We start from the raw sequence: 15,670 nt of genomic DNA, 5'->3' as shown, positions 1-15,670 counted from the left end.
TTTTGTTATTTTCCCAATAACGGACCATTAAAAAAGTAATAAATCCTTTTTTTATGAAAAAGATATAGTCTTTTACATTTAACATGCGTTCAAAATCCTAAATGTGTTATATCGTATTCAATTCGTTAGCTCTGCATACAATTACCTAAATGAACAATCCAATTGTCTTAAAATCCAGATCTTGAACAAGCCTCGAACAACTAACTTACGCACTTCGAATTTAAAACTCTACCTCCACGCTAACGTGATATAATTTATCTTAAACGTTAAGGAGATGAAATGTTAAAACGTCTATTATTATATATCCATATAGGTAATTCTATGGAGGTTGGTTCAAACCCACTTTCAGCAAACAAATGACTTATGAAACAAATAGTCTCAATAATCATAAATTCCTGCACTGATGTAATTAAATAGATTTTGCTCACGCTGGGCTATAACCATGACAATGTGTAAGTATCCACTGGGCACATCGGGACTTTATAATCATATCCCGTTGATGGTGTAGTGGTTATAACATTGGATTGGTTACTCAAAGGATGATGGTTCAAACCCATTATCGGCAATAAAGTCAGCACCTTTTTACAAGGATTTTGAACGTGTAACGTGGTAAATGTAAAAAACTATAGCTTTTTCATAGAAAACGATGTATTCCTTATTTAATAATCCGTTATTGGGATTATTGGGAAAATAAAAAAATATTATATTAATTTATTCATCTTTGATAAAAGTCAATTATTGGGAAAATAACAAAAAAATTTAACAGCTACCTTGTCGCAACAAAGTAATAATATAATATTATACCAATATGTGGGTTATCGATCGAAGAATATTGTCGGAAAAAAATATTTTACCAATAAGGACATGCTAGCTGGGCTGGTTCAGGTGGACTGGTACGATACCGAGAAAGGGTATTAGCATCTGAATGGAGCCGGCCACTCCGTTGGACTATCTCAATATCCAAATCTTTTAGTGTAGACTCCACTTAGCTAATGGTCTCGCTAAATCTCTTTTTTGCATTCACCAATATAATGCATGATGATCAGTGACTATACGAATTTTACTACCCCACAAATAGATTTTGAGTTTCTGTACTGCCCAAACCAATGCAAGGCATTCCTTCTCAGTGATTGAATTTTCTCTACCGAACTCAAAAGGCGGCTGGCATAAGCAAGGACTCGTTCTTCGCCATTTATACGGATTACTGCATCGAATTTAGATTGATCTGGGGATAGACGCTCTCCACTCACCACATAGCCGAAAATCTTTAGACGAGTTGCCGCGAAAACACATTCGGACAATTTCAACTTTGGGTTAGCGTGAAAATCGTTCCAAGACGGCATCAAGTCGTGTGCGTAAGATGTTGTAGAACTGAATAAGAGAAGACAACTATGTCATCCAGATATACAAGACAGGAGTTCCACTTTATTCCAGCTAATAAAACGTCCATCATCCGTTGGAAGGTGCTAGGGGCATTTGTGAGGCCGAAGGGCATGACTTTGAATTGGTATAGGCCGTCAGCTGTAATAAAGGCGGTCTTTTCACGATCTTCTTGTTTCATCTGAACCTGCCAATATCCACTCGTCTGTAGATCCATTAAGGAGAAATATTTCGATCCTTCCAGGTTGCTTAGAGCGTCATCTGTCCGAGGTAGCGAGTAGACATCTTTGATGGTGATGGCGCATTCAGTCGACGGTAATCGACGAAAAAACGCCAGGATCCGTCAGGTTTGCGTACTAAAACGACTGGAGCTGCATAACAACTTTGAGAAGGCTCGATAACATCCGCTTTTCTCATCTTCTTCACTTGGGGCTCGATGATTTCCCTTTGTTTCCACGCACTTGGATAAGGGGCCTGGTGAACTCGCTGATTATTTCCTATATTGATTTATTCATGTTGAACTTAATTTGAAGAGCCCAGATCGTCATCGCTAGTGGTAAAACGAGATTGGCGTTTATAAAGTAAATCCTTTATAGCCTGTCGGTGTTCATCGAGCAGTTCGGTGTTGATCGAGTTCTCAAAATCGAAATCAGTTATTTGGCCTCCAGGAGGCAGTGGAATTGTATATGCAACTTCAACGTTGACTATACATCTCCCCTAATTTACTTCCTTTTCTGATCCATTGAGGGGAATCAGAAAAATTAATCAATCGAACAACATCGGTTGGAGAGTCAGACTGATAACAAAACCGTCCAACAGACAAACCATTTTCAAGGATCACCTTAGAGGAGGGCTCAACCATTAGGAGTCCGACGTTCGTGGAAGCTAAATTTTTCAGATTTTTTCGCCCCACAGCAATGACCATTATGGAATGCGCTGGAATTGTTTGGGCTTCTATGGCAAAAATAAAGCTTTAATGGACTGTCCGCTTATTGTCCAAATAATCGATTGCCCTAGCCTAACGAGGGGAGCTTTCATCTCAGAGCCTAGTGCAATAAAGGGGTTGAGAGCGGTGAAGAGAAAGAGATGAAGCTCCACTCCAAGGTCGAAATAGACGAAAAAACGCTAGTTTTCACCAAAAACCTTATAATTAGAATAATTAAATCAAACAAACGAGAGATAACGCAAACAAACGATGAGATATCTCTCATTTTTATATATAGTATAAATCAATATCTTCTCTATATAATTATGAAAACGGTTTATGAAAATTTTGCATCATGGGAAGAGTAGTTTATTTATTATTAATTTTTTTGTAAACGTCCATACCGTGTTTACAAAAAATATCCCCATTTACTGCCCCAAGTGAAGAATGAGAAGTAGAGACGAAGGAAGAAACTAAGAGGTATCGACACTGGCTACCTTTTCCACTGGCTACCAATGGGGGCGACACTTGCTACCCCGACAGTGGCTACCTATATAAAGTGACACCGACTACCCCAAGTTGTGGGGTTCAGAAAGTTCTTTTGACCCTGCTGGTAGTTCTCTTTTTGGGTTTTGTGACTTAGCTTGATGAGGTAGCATGCTGCTAGCCAGTACATGCGGATTTTGATTGATTGGAGTCCAAGGTCTGAGTACAGAATTTCGTTGGTGTGGATCATGTTGAGCCAAGGATTTGGTGAGGGTCGTAACGTCAATTTTTGAGAGTCTGAAGTTTCTGGCTACTCTTTACGACATGACGCCGTAGTCGACTTTGCTTATGACGATAGTTTTGTTAGAGGTTTGCGAGTGTGTGGGTGATGGGGCTATATTTACTTTGTGTTTCTTTGGATGCCATCAATAAGGACTCCTTATTAAGGAGGTTGGCCTCTTCTTTTAAGGTGGTGACTATTGAGAACTGGATTCGAGGTCTTGCCCAACTGCGGAGTCGTTGAAGCTGCCTCCGGCCAATCGTTTTGACGAAAGCCCGTAGTTCCTTTTGTCCTTTCTTCGGTTTGAGGTTGATAATGAATTTTTTCAGGCACTTCTTTTTTGCGTTGAAAATTATTCTCGTTTTTGTTGCTTCTTTGTTACCGCCAGGTCAGCATTTTTTCCGTTGAGAAGGGTTCTGATCTCCAGTCGGCGAGTGCACGGCGGGTTCCTTTGACGTGGGTGCTGCAGTCTGTTATTCAACATCGTTTGGATATTTCTGAGTTGTTTGGTGAGTGGGTTTGGCCATTTGAAGAAGCTGTGGTTGGTTTGAATATCAGTGTTGCTGAATATAGGTCGTAGGCTTCTTGAGGGTTGTCTATGTCAACTAGTCGTTTATTTTTGAGATTGGCCGCTATTGCAGTGTTCTAATCATGCCAGTGGTCGTCATTCAGTGTCCGTTTTAGGGGAGGGATGATTATATTTTTTGAAGTTAATCTTGTGTTGATGATGACTGGTAGATAATCCCTGCCCATGTAAGAATCCAAGGATATTCACACGCAGGCGATGTCAGCCGTTGTGATCATAAGATCAATTGTAGTACAGTCATTTTAGCATTTGTACCTAGAAAAAAATGTAATTAGAAATTTTTTTAATGTCGCCGAAAAGTTATTAAAATTATAAAAGGGGGAAGTTGCAGCGGCAAACCAAATGTTACATCTAGAGTCAGACCTTGAAGTACGAGCCACTGAAGAAGAGGAAATTTTCAATGAAATTAATGATACTTTCGATTTGTCAACTTTGACTGAATAAGAAGCTATTTCCATTATTATGGAGGCTGACATTCTGCCTCGCTCCCTTCCCAACCCAGCAATATTTACTCTATCAGAAGATGCTATTAAGAACATATTATTAAAATATTGAAATGCTGCTATTAAATCTAATTGCGATTGCTCAGGAGAATGAAGAGATGGTACCTTGACGGTACATTCAGACTTGTCAACAAATCCATGATGCAGCTCTGGACAATCCATGGCTTCCTTAAAGTTTGGAATGCCACGAAAAAGCATTACGAGTTCAAGCAAACGCGCCTTTGCTATACGTTCTCATGAGCAGACGGACAGCGGGGGACTATAAAGCGGTTCTGAAATTTATAAAAGGTGATGTTTTCAACAAGAAATTTGAATTGCAAGAAGTGGTAGGCGATTTTGAGAAAGATGTTTGGCGGGCAGTACAGGGCGTTCTTCTGGGGGTTAATATCAAGGGTTGTGGGTTTCATTGGTCGCAATGTCTTCTTAGAAAAATTAAAAATATTGGCATGACAAAACTTTATAAAGAACATGTTGGAGTACGAGCCATTTGCAAGCAATTAATCTCCCTCAACCTAATTCCCTGGCAAAAAGTTTTATCGTGCTGGAAAGAACTCGTTCAACAAGGGAAAGACTTAAAATTGAAAAGGTGTGATGCAGGAAAGCTAGTGAAGTCTTTAAAATATGTTAAGTGTTGTTGGATAGAAAACAACCAATGGCCTCCGAGTAATTGGTCCGTGTTCATGCAAGAAATTAGAGCTAATAACGACACAGAGGGTTGGCATACGAGATAGCACAAACTCACAGGGCTCTTAAATCAAAGTGGCATGAACATGTATTCTTTGATTGAATTGTTGCACCATGACGCTAGATCACTGGAACTCAATTTAAAATCAAACATTACGTCGCCAGAGGATAGCTCCCCGCCTCGTGAACTCTAATATTTTTGATCTGTGGGTATCTTACAACGACAATGAAATGCGAATTTCTACTATGGTGCTGCTTGAAAAACTTTCCAAAGTCCTTTATGCTAATTTTATTCTTAAAAAAATGTCGATGATCAAAGATTGGAACCAGACGACTGCAATTTTGATAACTGATTCATTTTAACTGCCCCCGTCATCTCGTCATATTTTTGTCACTACATTCATTATAATACAAAAGAATTGTTTCTGTATTTGGCAGAGTTGCCCTATTTTTTAACATTCCAGTTTTTACCATGGCCGAGTTGACCAGAAAATTATGTCAAAATTTTGGATGACTTGGTCACAAAAAAAACATAAAAAACTTCTGGCCGAGTTGCCTTGGCCGAGTTGGTTTTGGCCGAGATGACTGGCAATCAATATAAGTGATTTACTATTATTAGCTTGATCACAGGAATTAGGGATCATCTTTCAAAATAAATTTTTCATGTTTGACTTTTTTTATTCTTAATTTACTGTTAGTAATCCTGTGATATATTCTTACTTTTATTGACTATGGCGTAAGTCTTAATGCGCAATTCTGCATTTTTCATTCATCGTTAAGTCAATTATTTCTTTATTCTTGCTTTTATTTGAAAAATAAACTAGTTGTCTTAATGGCGTATGCCTTTTCAGTAACGATTGATCCCCCGTAGATGGCTGTGGGATCAAGTGCTTGGATATGGAATCACCCGGTTATAGATGTTATTCTAATGAAAAAGTAGTAGACATGCCAAAAAGTGGTGCGCAGTTTACGCCGATGCACACCACAGCGGCCGATAGCAGAACTAAGATTGTTATTACGCTTGACCACCTATGTACCACATGAGACGAGACGAGAACCGACTGCTAGTCGAACAAAGGATCTTGAATATATAGGTGGTCAAGCGTAATAACAATCTTAGTTCTGCTATCAGCCGCTGTGGTGCGCATCGGCGTAAACTGCGCACGATTTTTTGCTCGACTACTACTTTTTCATTGGTATAACATCTATACACACGACAGTCAGAGTGAATAAATATATGCATTCACAATGTGCATAGTAGAAGTAGAGGGACCCCGGACGCTAGTAGAACCACACACGGTTTTTTCCCGCGACTCCCATTTGCTCTACTCCTATTTCTGACGAAATGGACAAGCTGGGCCTGCGTTTTCCCTCTTCAAATGGAATCGTGAGAATAGGCTGTTCGATTTTTATATAAACAAGGCTCGGGTTAAATAAAAGACCGAACTCTGAAAACTCTCCCCTTAAAAAAAGGAAAACTTTTTTTACGGTGTCGACGAATGACTGTCAAAACTTTTTTATCCCCTCAAAACAATATCTCTTCCGTACGTGTTATTTTTGTAACCAAAAGTAAAGGACTCGACATAAACGGACACACGTTGTCCCATTTAGACTGCGTAACACACGTAACATCAAATGAATGAAATTGAATTCCTTCCGAATTTTACCGTTTTGTTCGGATTTTTTCAATTTCATAAGTCTGAAAGAGTGAAAGTGTCACTTTGAGATAATGAACTGTGTTCTTCTATAATATGGCATGCTAGATATTTAAACAAATTTTCCCTTTAAAATATATGTGTTGGAATTATAGTAAGCTAATGGATTGCGTTTATGCCAGTACACTATACTTGTAACCAGTCGATATAGTTCAATTTCATCATTATATCATTATCGTTTTCGAGAAAGTTAGTTAGTAGATACAACGAGTCCTGTACACAACTATTTGATCTCTTACCGATGCAGCAGCCAATCGCGGATTGCAACCTCAGACCCCTCAGTAGTGCAGAAGCTTAATCGCAGCATATATGTCGCTTTTTCAATTTTGATGACTTAAAGTCCTCTATATTAATCGTACATCCCACTCATTCGGGATAACTATCTATGATCTTTTAAGCCCTTAACGATATATTAAGTGCTCACCATTTTTCATTTATTCGCGCGTCATTCCACGGTTAGAAAAGTAAAAAATAATGTTCATTTCTAATAAATATGAAAACATAACGCCAATTATTATTACCGAGTTTAAACAGAAGTCGTTGAAAACGCCGTCATTGAAACGGATTCCAAATAAGTATCATTTCCATTCAACTCTTGATGCGTTCCAAATGTCCGTTCTGACGATTCTGACGTCATTCCTTATTTATAACCATTAACCAATTGCTACAAGGATCGACTACCCTACAGCATCGCATCGAGTAAAGTATTTATTCGTCCATCAGAATCTGCTATGCAACTTTGCCGTAATTTCGACCTAGATAAGGATCTAGACGGATATCGCCTTGTCATGTTATTACAATTGAAAAATTAAAAAAGATTACAACAAGGACTTGTAGGAGATTCCATTTGATTTCATCATCGTCATTCTAAATATGGAGTTGCTGTGGACTTATAGATTTACACAGACCAATTGATTAATGAAGTCAAAGAGAAAATTGGACGATGCACCGGCTGATGTAATCATCGGTAACCCGGAGAGGGGTAGGGCCTAGCCGGAGGGCAATATAACGTGTGCACCGGTTATTCGGTTACACATTTACTGTTACACAACTATATATTCGCCGATTAAATTGCTTTAAAATTTAAAATTTCGAATCAATGAACATTAGTCTCAATTATTACTTGCATAGCAAAATGTAATTTGTTATAGTATATTTATAATAATAAACAATGCTTATACTGTTCAGATTTGCTAACAGAGTCTTCAGACAATAATCAATCGTAATTAACATAATTGGTTTTAATTTAAATTTATATACGAAACTCTGTTCGATGAAGGCCCATGTTTTTTCGTCTAGATGGATCAACAGTGACGTTTTACTGGAATCACATTCTCATAAGAAATCACGATAGAATGGAATATTACAGTAGTTCTTGGGTGAAAGATTACCTCATGAGCAGAATTATCCATGAAATACTAAACGAAATTCCAGAAAGTTAAGAGGGAATGAAATTTTTTCTGCCTGATTTTGTTGCTCAACAACATCTGTTTGTAAAATATGAAAAAAGCTAAATATTATGATTCATTTAGACCTCAATCGAGGCGCAAAATTGCGTCGATCAAAGTTCATGAATAGAATCAGCGAAACAAAATCAACGATTAGATTAGGAAAAGAAATGAAAGCTTCAGAGAAAATTGGACGATGCACCGGCTGATCACTGATATGATCATCGATAACCCGAGAGGGGTGGGGCTAATATAGCGTGTGCACCGGGTTATTCGATTACACATTCCCTGTTACGCAACAATTTTCACCGATTAAATTGCTTTCCAATTGAAGAATTGAAATTTCTGATCAATGAACATTTTGTTCGATAGTACCATGTATAATCAAATGTAAGTTGTGTCTGTATAATTGTAATAATAACGAATACAGATGTTGTTTAGACTTCCCCACCCATTGGTCGGACGTTAACGGACACTAGAATATATATAAGTTCCTTACATTTTTTTATTATTACTTAAAATGTACTTGTAACCAATTAATATCACGCTTATTATCTGATGAAGAAGAAGAAATTAATTTGGTTTCTGTGCTATCTGATAATTCACTGCTGATAATTCATTACAATTAGAATCAAACTATATAATCTAGATAAATTTCTGGGAAATAAGGAGCGATTTACATTGTTGTCGACTGATGTAACTGCAAAACATCATTAGTTTAATTTAAACGAACAAAGTTATAAGAATTTCATCATTTAAACCTCAATCGAAGCGCAGAATTGCTCCAATTAAAGTGAGGGGTTGGCAACTCAAGATTTGGGTGTACGAAGATTCGGCATTCTAGAGAGATTCTGAAATATTCTACGAAATTCTATGAGAGGAGAGATAGGAAGATTCTGGCCAGGTCGGACCAAGGTGTACGAAGATTCTGGGAGTTGCCAACCCCCCGAATTAAAGTTCGTGAATGGAAACAAAATCAACACAAGTTGATCAAAGGTAAAAGTCCATCACGTGTGGGACTGTCCCACTTTTTATTAACCGTGTAACCATTTCATCATCAATTTAAAACAGATAACTCTATTCTCCTTTTTTCTGGTTAAAAAAAAGGGAGAAACACCAGTGAGCCGCAACCTTGAGGTCATGTATCGTGTTTAACGAAGCCATTACAAGATTAGAAAAAGGAAAAAAAAAGTTGAAAAGATGCTGGAGCCGTGTCTTTATTTGTTATCCAGCAGCCGCCGCCGATAATAAGTGGCTGCTGGGGTCGGCGTGCGTCGTTGTTATTACGGCACAACTGTGAGGCACGTAACGAGGCTAATCACGTCAAATCGAACGTGGTGGTGGTAAAAGGCCAAGGCAAAAGGTTCAATGGGATGAGAAAGAAGGAGGAGGAGAAGGAGTACATTGCATACATTATCACCAAGTGACGCCTTATCTGACTCAACTACCCGCCCACCCAGGCACACAACATGTCTGTTTTGATATTCCAGACGATTCCAGAATCAAAACAAACAAGTTCAAGTAAAGATATTATAATAAATAATTAATGTTTTAAAAAATATATATTTACATAGGAAAATGTTACTAATTCATCGGGGAACACGATCATTGAGAAATACTTTGGATTTAAGATACCAATAAATTAAAAATGAATTACAACTACAGGTACCCCAATTTCTTATGGGAATTTACACGGGAAAAAAATAATCGGAACTAAAATGGCCGATTATGGTGTTGCCGGATTGTAAAATCATGACTTTCTGCATTTTGAAAAAGGTCTATTGTGAATAGTAACGAAGAAGAAATTGTTGACGACTGTGAAGAATGCGAGCCTTTATCCTGTCATTCCTGTGATAATTTGGACGAATATGAGTATGACCGACATGACATGGATGTTTTGCTACTGTTCACGATGCAGACTTTCGTGAATTTCCTAGGTGGCAATCAAAATCATCTAAAGAAAGGCCAAATTCTGAGTAATCTCGCATATCCATCGAATCAACTGCTTTTGTACAAATATCGGATGCTTCAGGTAACATTAGGATTTTCAAAAAAAGTTGGGTTGTATGGTTTTTAGAGTAAGGGGTGCGCCGCTTAAGTAATAATCAAAATCTTCGAGCTCAACACAGTGCACCGTATGTCGAGCGTGAAAAATTGATTGTAAAAATTGTCGAGTGGAGGAAAATAAAAATCGGTGATTGGATAGGGTTCAAAACAGACTGCTAAAAAGTTTTTGTTATACAGGGTAATGTCGTTGTCTCTTTTAATAGGAACGAAAAAAGAAATGGCAAAAGTTTAATGGGAATGGGAAGAAGAAGAAGGCACTAAAGATGTAGGTGTGTTGTGTCATTGGTATATTTTTGAACGAAAAAGGAAAGAATTAACGGGGATCGTACCCTGCTAGCACAAGATATCCATAGGATATCCTATGTTAGTCCCTTCATCCAAGGGACGTCTCGCCCTTTTGGGAACAACTAGGGATATCCATAGGATAATTTTTTTTGGTCGTCAAATAGACGTCAAATTTTTACGTCCGAAGGATGGAAAAGTTGGACGCATTTAGGACAATAAATATTGAATGTCCTGTTGACATCCATCTACCTTCCCAGTTCCCACCGTATATAATCCATACATGATAAAGTCTATAAATATCATATTGGAGATGAGCGGTGTAATAAAACATTATTTTAAATTAATTATCTGTAAATCTACGATATGATTTCTTTGTAATGATAAAAAATACATTAATTTTTGTAAATATGAAATTGAAATAAAATCTTCGCTTTATTCCATATTTAATATTCTCTCCTCCTTAAAATATTGTTGCAATAATTCAATCTAAAACTTTATTACTAAGTGCAAATATAAGAACTAGGTTATTATTCTATTCATTGTACAACTGAAATAAGGAAATATGCCACATCAGATGAAGACGTGGCAAAGAAATAAAAATGCAGCAGCATCGGTGAAAGAAGTAGTTGGATGGGTGACCCGACTCACCCGCGCCAATTTCTTTTCTTCAATCCCCAAAATTTTCTTTCCCTACTATGTCCTTTGGTGACGTCCATTGACTGTCCACGGTGGGACATCCTTGGGCGCGACATTTGGATGTCCCGCGTACGGACTCAGGACGGACCGATGGGATATCCCATCGTCCGGAAAGGACACACACAGTCCGTCCTGGCGACGTAAAATTGCTAGCAGGGTAGATCAGATTGAAGTTTTTCCTCATCGCTTTTTTCTTTGCCGTAATGACACATATATATGTAGCATTCCGCATCTAATTATGAAAATGAACACGTCATAGTTCCTCCTCGTGTTCTAGCGGATTTGCACAACTTTGTGGCTAGTTTGATTTGACTTTTCACACAAAGACTATTAATATTCTTTAGTATTCATATGCCCAACATATACCAATTAAAAATCAATAATTTCCCGCTACCTTTCTTTCAAATGTTCTTCCTAACCTTCTTTTGACAACCGAGATCAAACCGAGATCAATATTCGCTGAAAAGTCATTTTTCAGATTGGGAAATTAACAAAAAATCACTGTCAAATGATTGGGAAATTTTTAAAAGTCACTTTTTGATAGGGAAATTAAAAAAAGTCACATTTTGATTGGAAAATCCGGGAAAATCACAAAAAGGCACATTGTGACTGGATAATCATTTGTGATTTTTGCATCCCATACACTTTGCCAGGAGTGTTCAACCCCTCGGGGTTATGAGCGTGGCTTAGGGTGATTGAAAGAGATGTAGATAGATTTGCCGTTTTTTCTTCGGGGTGGTTTGGTGGTTTCCAAAGATTCGTGGTGGGGGTTGAAATTTCTACCTAGCAGGAAGTGGTTGTCCCGGTCGTTCAGCGTGCTGATTTCGTCCTTCGATCAGTCTCCTATGTCCTTATTTGGATGCGGAGATAATGTCCATGGTGCCGAGGTCTGGGGTTTGGTGTCCAGACGTTTCGGCACTAAAATGTCTATTTATTACAAAACGAGTGATTCGGCACTAAATTAAACAAATTCGGCACCAAGTAGTTTGACAGATTCGGCACCGTTGCATTGGGTGTTGCACTTTTAGGCTCTGTCAACTCAAAACGGTAGTTTGGGGTACTGGGGCTCAACTAAAATAACTAAAAACAACGAAGCGGTGGTATCATGATGGTACCTTTAGTATTGTTAGGCGAATTGTTCTTGCAGTTGTGGACCATTCATGCGATGATGCGAAGTGGTACACAACACAAGCAAGTCCCATTAGCTTACGTTCTGATGTCGCGAAAAACGCAAAGAATACGAAAAGGTCCTCCAATTGCTATTTAAAGATATTCTAAAAAAGCAAACACGTGTAGTTGAATTCATTTGAGATTTCGTTAAGGCCGTTTGGCAGAGTGTTCTTATAGTTTTCGGTGAATGCAAAGTTTTTTTCATTGTGGAATGACCACAACAGAAAAGAAAATATCGTCTTAGTCTCTAAAACCAAAAATGCCAAAAATTTAAAGCCCTACTAGATCTCTGTTGTAAACTTGATGATTAATTAATACATTTATTTTTCAAATAAAATTCTTCTTCTTTTGATAAAAAAATTGATTCTCTGATTCGTTAAGTGCCGAATGTGCATACCCAGTACATTACGGTATGTCCTTCAAAACTGGTGACAGTGTCGAATTGGTTTTACATAGTGCCGAATGTGAAAAAAATCAACCCTAGTGTTGAAAGTGTAGGCAATCGGGGTTTTGATGGAGACTTTGACGGCTTCGATTGTTTCCGTGATGATGAAGTTAAGCTGGGCGTATGGCATGGATAATTTTTTTATACTCCGCCTCCATGTCCTAAATTTGATAGCTTAGGGGCCGTTCACATACTACGTAGTGGGATTTTGGCGGATTTTTACCCCCCTCCCTCCCCCTTGTAGTAGATTGAATTGTTCGGGCTGACTCCCCCCCCCTTTAAATTACGTAGTAGTTCGCTCGACCCTCCCTAAAAATGTAGGCCTATATATATTTCGTAACTCAATTATTTCTGTATTAAAAAAGTAGGCATTCTTTGTATCATTTTTGACAGTTGACATATTGAAAATTAACGATGCAAATAAAAAAATAAATAATACCATAACAGACTGCTCATGAGGAGTTTTCGCCAAAAATAAACAACGACAGCGTTGCAAGCTTAGGAAAAAAAAAATAAAATCGTTTTTCTGAAACAAAGGGGTTTAGTAGGGACTGGGGGGGGAGTAAGCAATTCCGTAGACCCGGCAGCAGTGCACGGCTCTCAGAAACGGAGATCTGAACGAAATCAATTTTGAGGGTGGGTAGGGAAAGAACACTAATTGTTTTAAAAAATCGTGACTCACGGATGCCATAGAAGAAACGCAGATCTTTTTTTAAAGACCGTTTGCGTTTCTCTAGCATTCCCCAGTGAGTCACAATTGGAACCTAAAGTAAGCCCATTTACATATGGGCCTCTCAACTGTCCGGACACTTTTAGGTTCACCAAAAACCTACCCTTCCCATTATTTTAAAATTCTAAAAAAAATTAGGATTGTTCCTGGCACCCGAGAGAACCTACAGAAAAATTTTCATTCAAATCGAATGAAAATTTGACCACTTTTTCGCCTTGCGAAAACAGCGGTTTCCCGTAAGGTTCTCTCGGGTGTCCGGACACTTTTGGTGCCTACTGTATATATTTACATTTTTCAAAAATAATTGTTATAATACTAAACTATGCGACTTAGAATAATAATCAGCAGTTTTAGAAAGAAATCCTAAGTCAAACTATCAATTAAACGAGAACATGAATAGTATTCATGATATTATACAGATTTTACATGATAGGCATGGTGTAGTGGATAGCGAACTGGATTGTATATTCTGAGATAGATGGTTCAAACCCCAGACCAGCTTATTTCTTTCTGAAATATAATTTGAAAAACATATCTGTATCAGACATGTTTTACAAAGTCTGTATATTACAAGGCTGTAACAGCTAACTTATATGCGCTCATTACCGACCTAAAACAGGCCGTTAAAACAACCCTGTTACAGGTCTGAAACATAGTCTGTGTGCCACCTGGGACGTGCTTTCCCTGGAAGATTAGTGTTTTATTTTAAATGTCTGAACGCGTAAAAGAACTGGTTGAGTCAATGGAAAGTCAAAATCACCAGGAAATTCTAAAAAAAAGACGAGAAAAACATGTTAGTAACAAAAGGAGAGGGCGATCTTTCGATAATTTTAGTGAAAAAACTAAAAGAACCAGATTACGTCCAATTACAAGTGAGAATACTGCATGTATTTCAAGTGTTCAATCAACAACAACGGAAAAAACTGCTGTCCAACGAAAAAGAGAATGCGGTGTTTATCAGCAACTTAACGTAAGTTTTACTTGAATAACCCATTTTTACTTGCACTATTTATAACGTGAAGTGTTCTTCTTTCAACAGGACAATCATTCGAAGAAAAGGCGAATTCATTCAGCCAAACGCTCAACAAGATCCATGAGGATTAGTGGAATAAAGGACAGGGTATTCTGTTTTATATTGTTTAAGCTTCAATTGGAATCGTAACATTTTTTTCTTTAACAGGGCAGGTGGCTGACTGAAGACAGTAATGCCCAAGTCATTATGTTTATAAAAATACCAAACTCAAGTGAACCAACCTTTCACACCTTTGTGTCAGGGGCCGAAGCAGCTGCCCTCCTTGCCACAGAGCAAGGGCAATCATTTAGAAGAAAATTCAAGGGGGATTTTGAAGAAACTGAAAAAGGGTTCTGTGACAGCCAGGGAAATGGTGAAAGATTAAGCACAAACAATTCTTTACCAGGTATGGCTCATGTGGTTGTTAGCAGACTTCCATTCATCGTTAATTTTATTATTCACTCTTCATTGTTCATCATTTCTTTTTGTATTCAAGTTGTAGTCATTGCAGCGGAATCTTTATCCACCAGTTCAGTGAATAACAGTAGTGTCCCATCAACAACAAATCCTGCTGTGGAGAAAAGTGTGAATGCGGGCCGTAAACGGGCCGAGAGCACACGTACAAGAGACTCAAGTACGAACAATTCTTTACCAGGTATGGCTCATGTGGTTGTTAGCATACTTCCATTCACCATTAATTTTATTATTCACTCTTCGTTTTAATCATTTCTTTTTGTATTGTAGTCAATGCAGCGGAATCTGTAGGCCTATCCACTAGTTCAACGGATGACAGTTATTGTGTGTCAAGCAATCCTGCAGGCTTAATCAATGCCGCTCATCAAGCTGATGTTCGTTCCATTCCATCCACAGTTTGCACTACGAGCCAAGTTGTGAATTGTAGCCAAGGTATACGGACGATTCGGCAAATTTGACGTTTGCCGAATTGGTTTTTGCCGAATTGGTTGACTTTGTTATTTTCCCGAATCGTACATACCAATTCGGTAAAAAGCCAATTCGGCAAAATTGTTTAAAATGCCGTTGTAAGGCCAGTGGCGCTAGCTGTGTGGGTTTCGGGTAATCAGCGCCACCACCAACACGCGAATTATACTGTCTTTCCCGAGAGATCTTTGAGCCCTTCCCGACATAAACACAAAACAAAGTGGAACCTGCTTTAACTGCCCATTCTTTTTTAGAAAACCATGGAGGGAAAATAGTTGAGTGAAAGGGAAGTTTATTATTTTAAAGGTTCCGTCGGCAT

At 38.1% G+C, this 15,670-nt stretch overlaps 1 protein-coding gene across 1 annotated transcript; it reads left to right on the top strand.

Moving 5' to 3' along the window:
• Positions 1 to 14,155: 14,155 nt before the first annotated feature.
• On the top strand, positions 14,156 to 15,344 carry LOC124196162. Its single transcript, XM_046590975.1, has 5 exons — positions 14,156 to 14,370; positions 14,440 to 14,520; positions 14,581 to 14,818; positions 14,909 to 15,067; positions 15,157 to 15,344. The coding sequence occupies exons 2-5, from the start codon at positions 14,494 to 14,496 to the stop codon at positions 15,342 to 15,344; spliced, it is 612 nt and encodes a 203-aa protein (XP_046446931.1). The 5' UTR covers positions 14,156 to 14,370; positions 14,440 to 14,493.
• Positions 15,345 to 15,670: the final 326 nt, after the last annotated feature.

This window comes from Daphnia pulex, chromosome 6 (assembly GCF_021134715.1).
Source record: "Daphnia pulex isolate KAP4 chromosome 6, ASM2113471v1".
Lineage (NCBI taxonomy): Eukaryota > Metazoa > Arthropoda > Branchiopoda > Diplostraca > Daphniidae > Daphnia > Daphnia pulex.
The sequence above is the reverse complement of the archived record's forward strand: the minus strand, read 5'-3'. Positions and strand labels throughout refer to the sequence as shown.

Bases quoted from the DNA above. Each gene is read 5' to 3' on its own strand.
- LOC124196162 (XM_046590975.1), top strand. From the start codon at position 14,494: ATGAGGATTAGTGGAATAAAGGACAGG. The intron at 14,521-14,580 runs GTATTCTGTTTT...TTTCTTTAACAG, and splicing joins TTAGTGGAATAAAGGACAGG to GGCAGGTGGCTGACTGAAGA. The intron at 15,068-15,156 runs GTATGGCTCATG...TTTGTATTGTAG, and splicing joins TACGAACAATTCTTTACCAG to TCAATGCAGCGGAATCTGTA.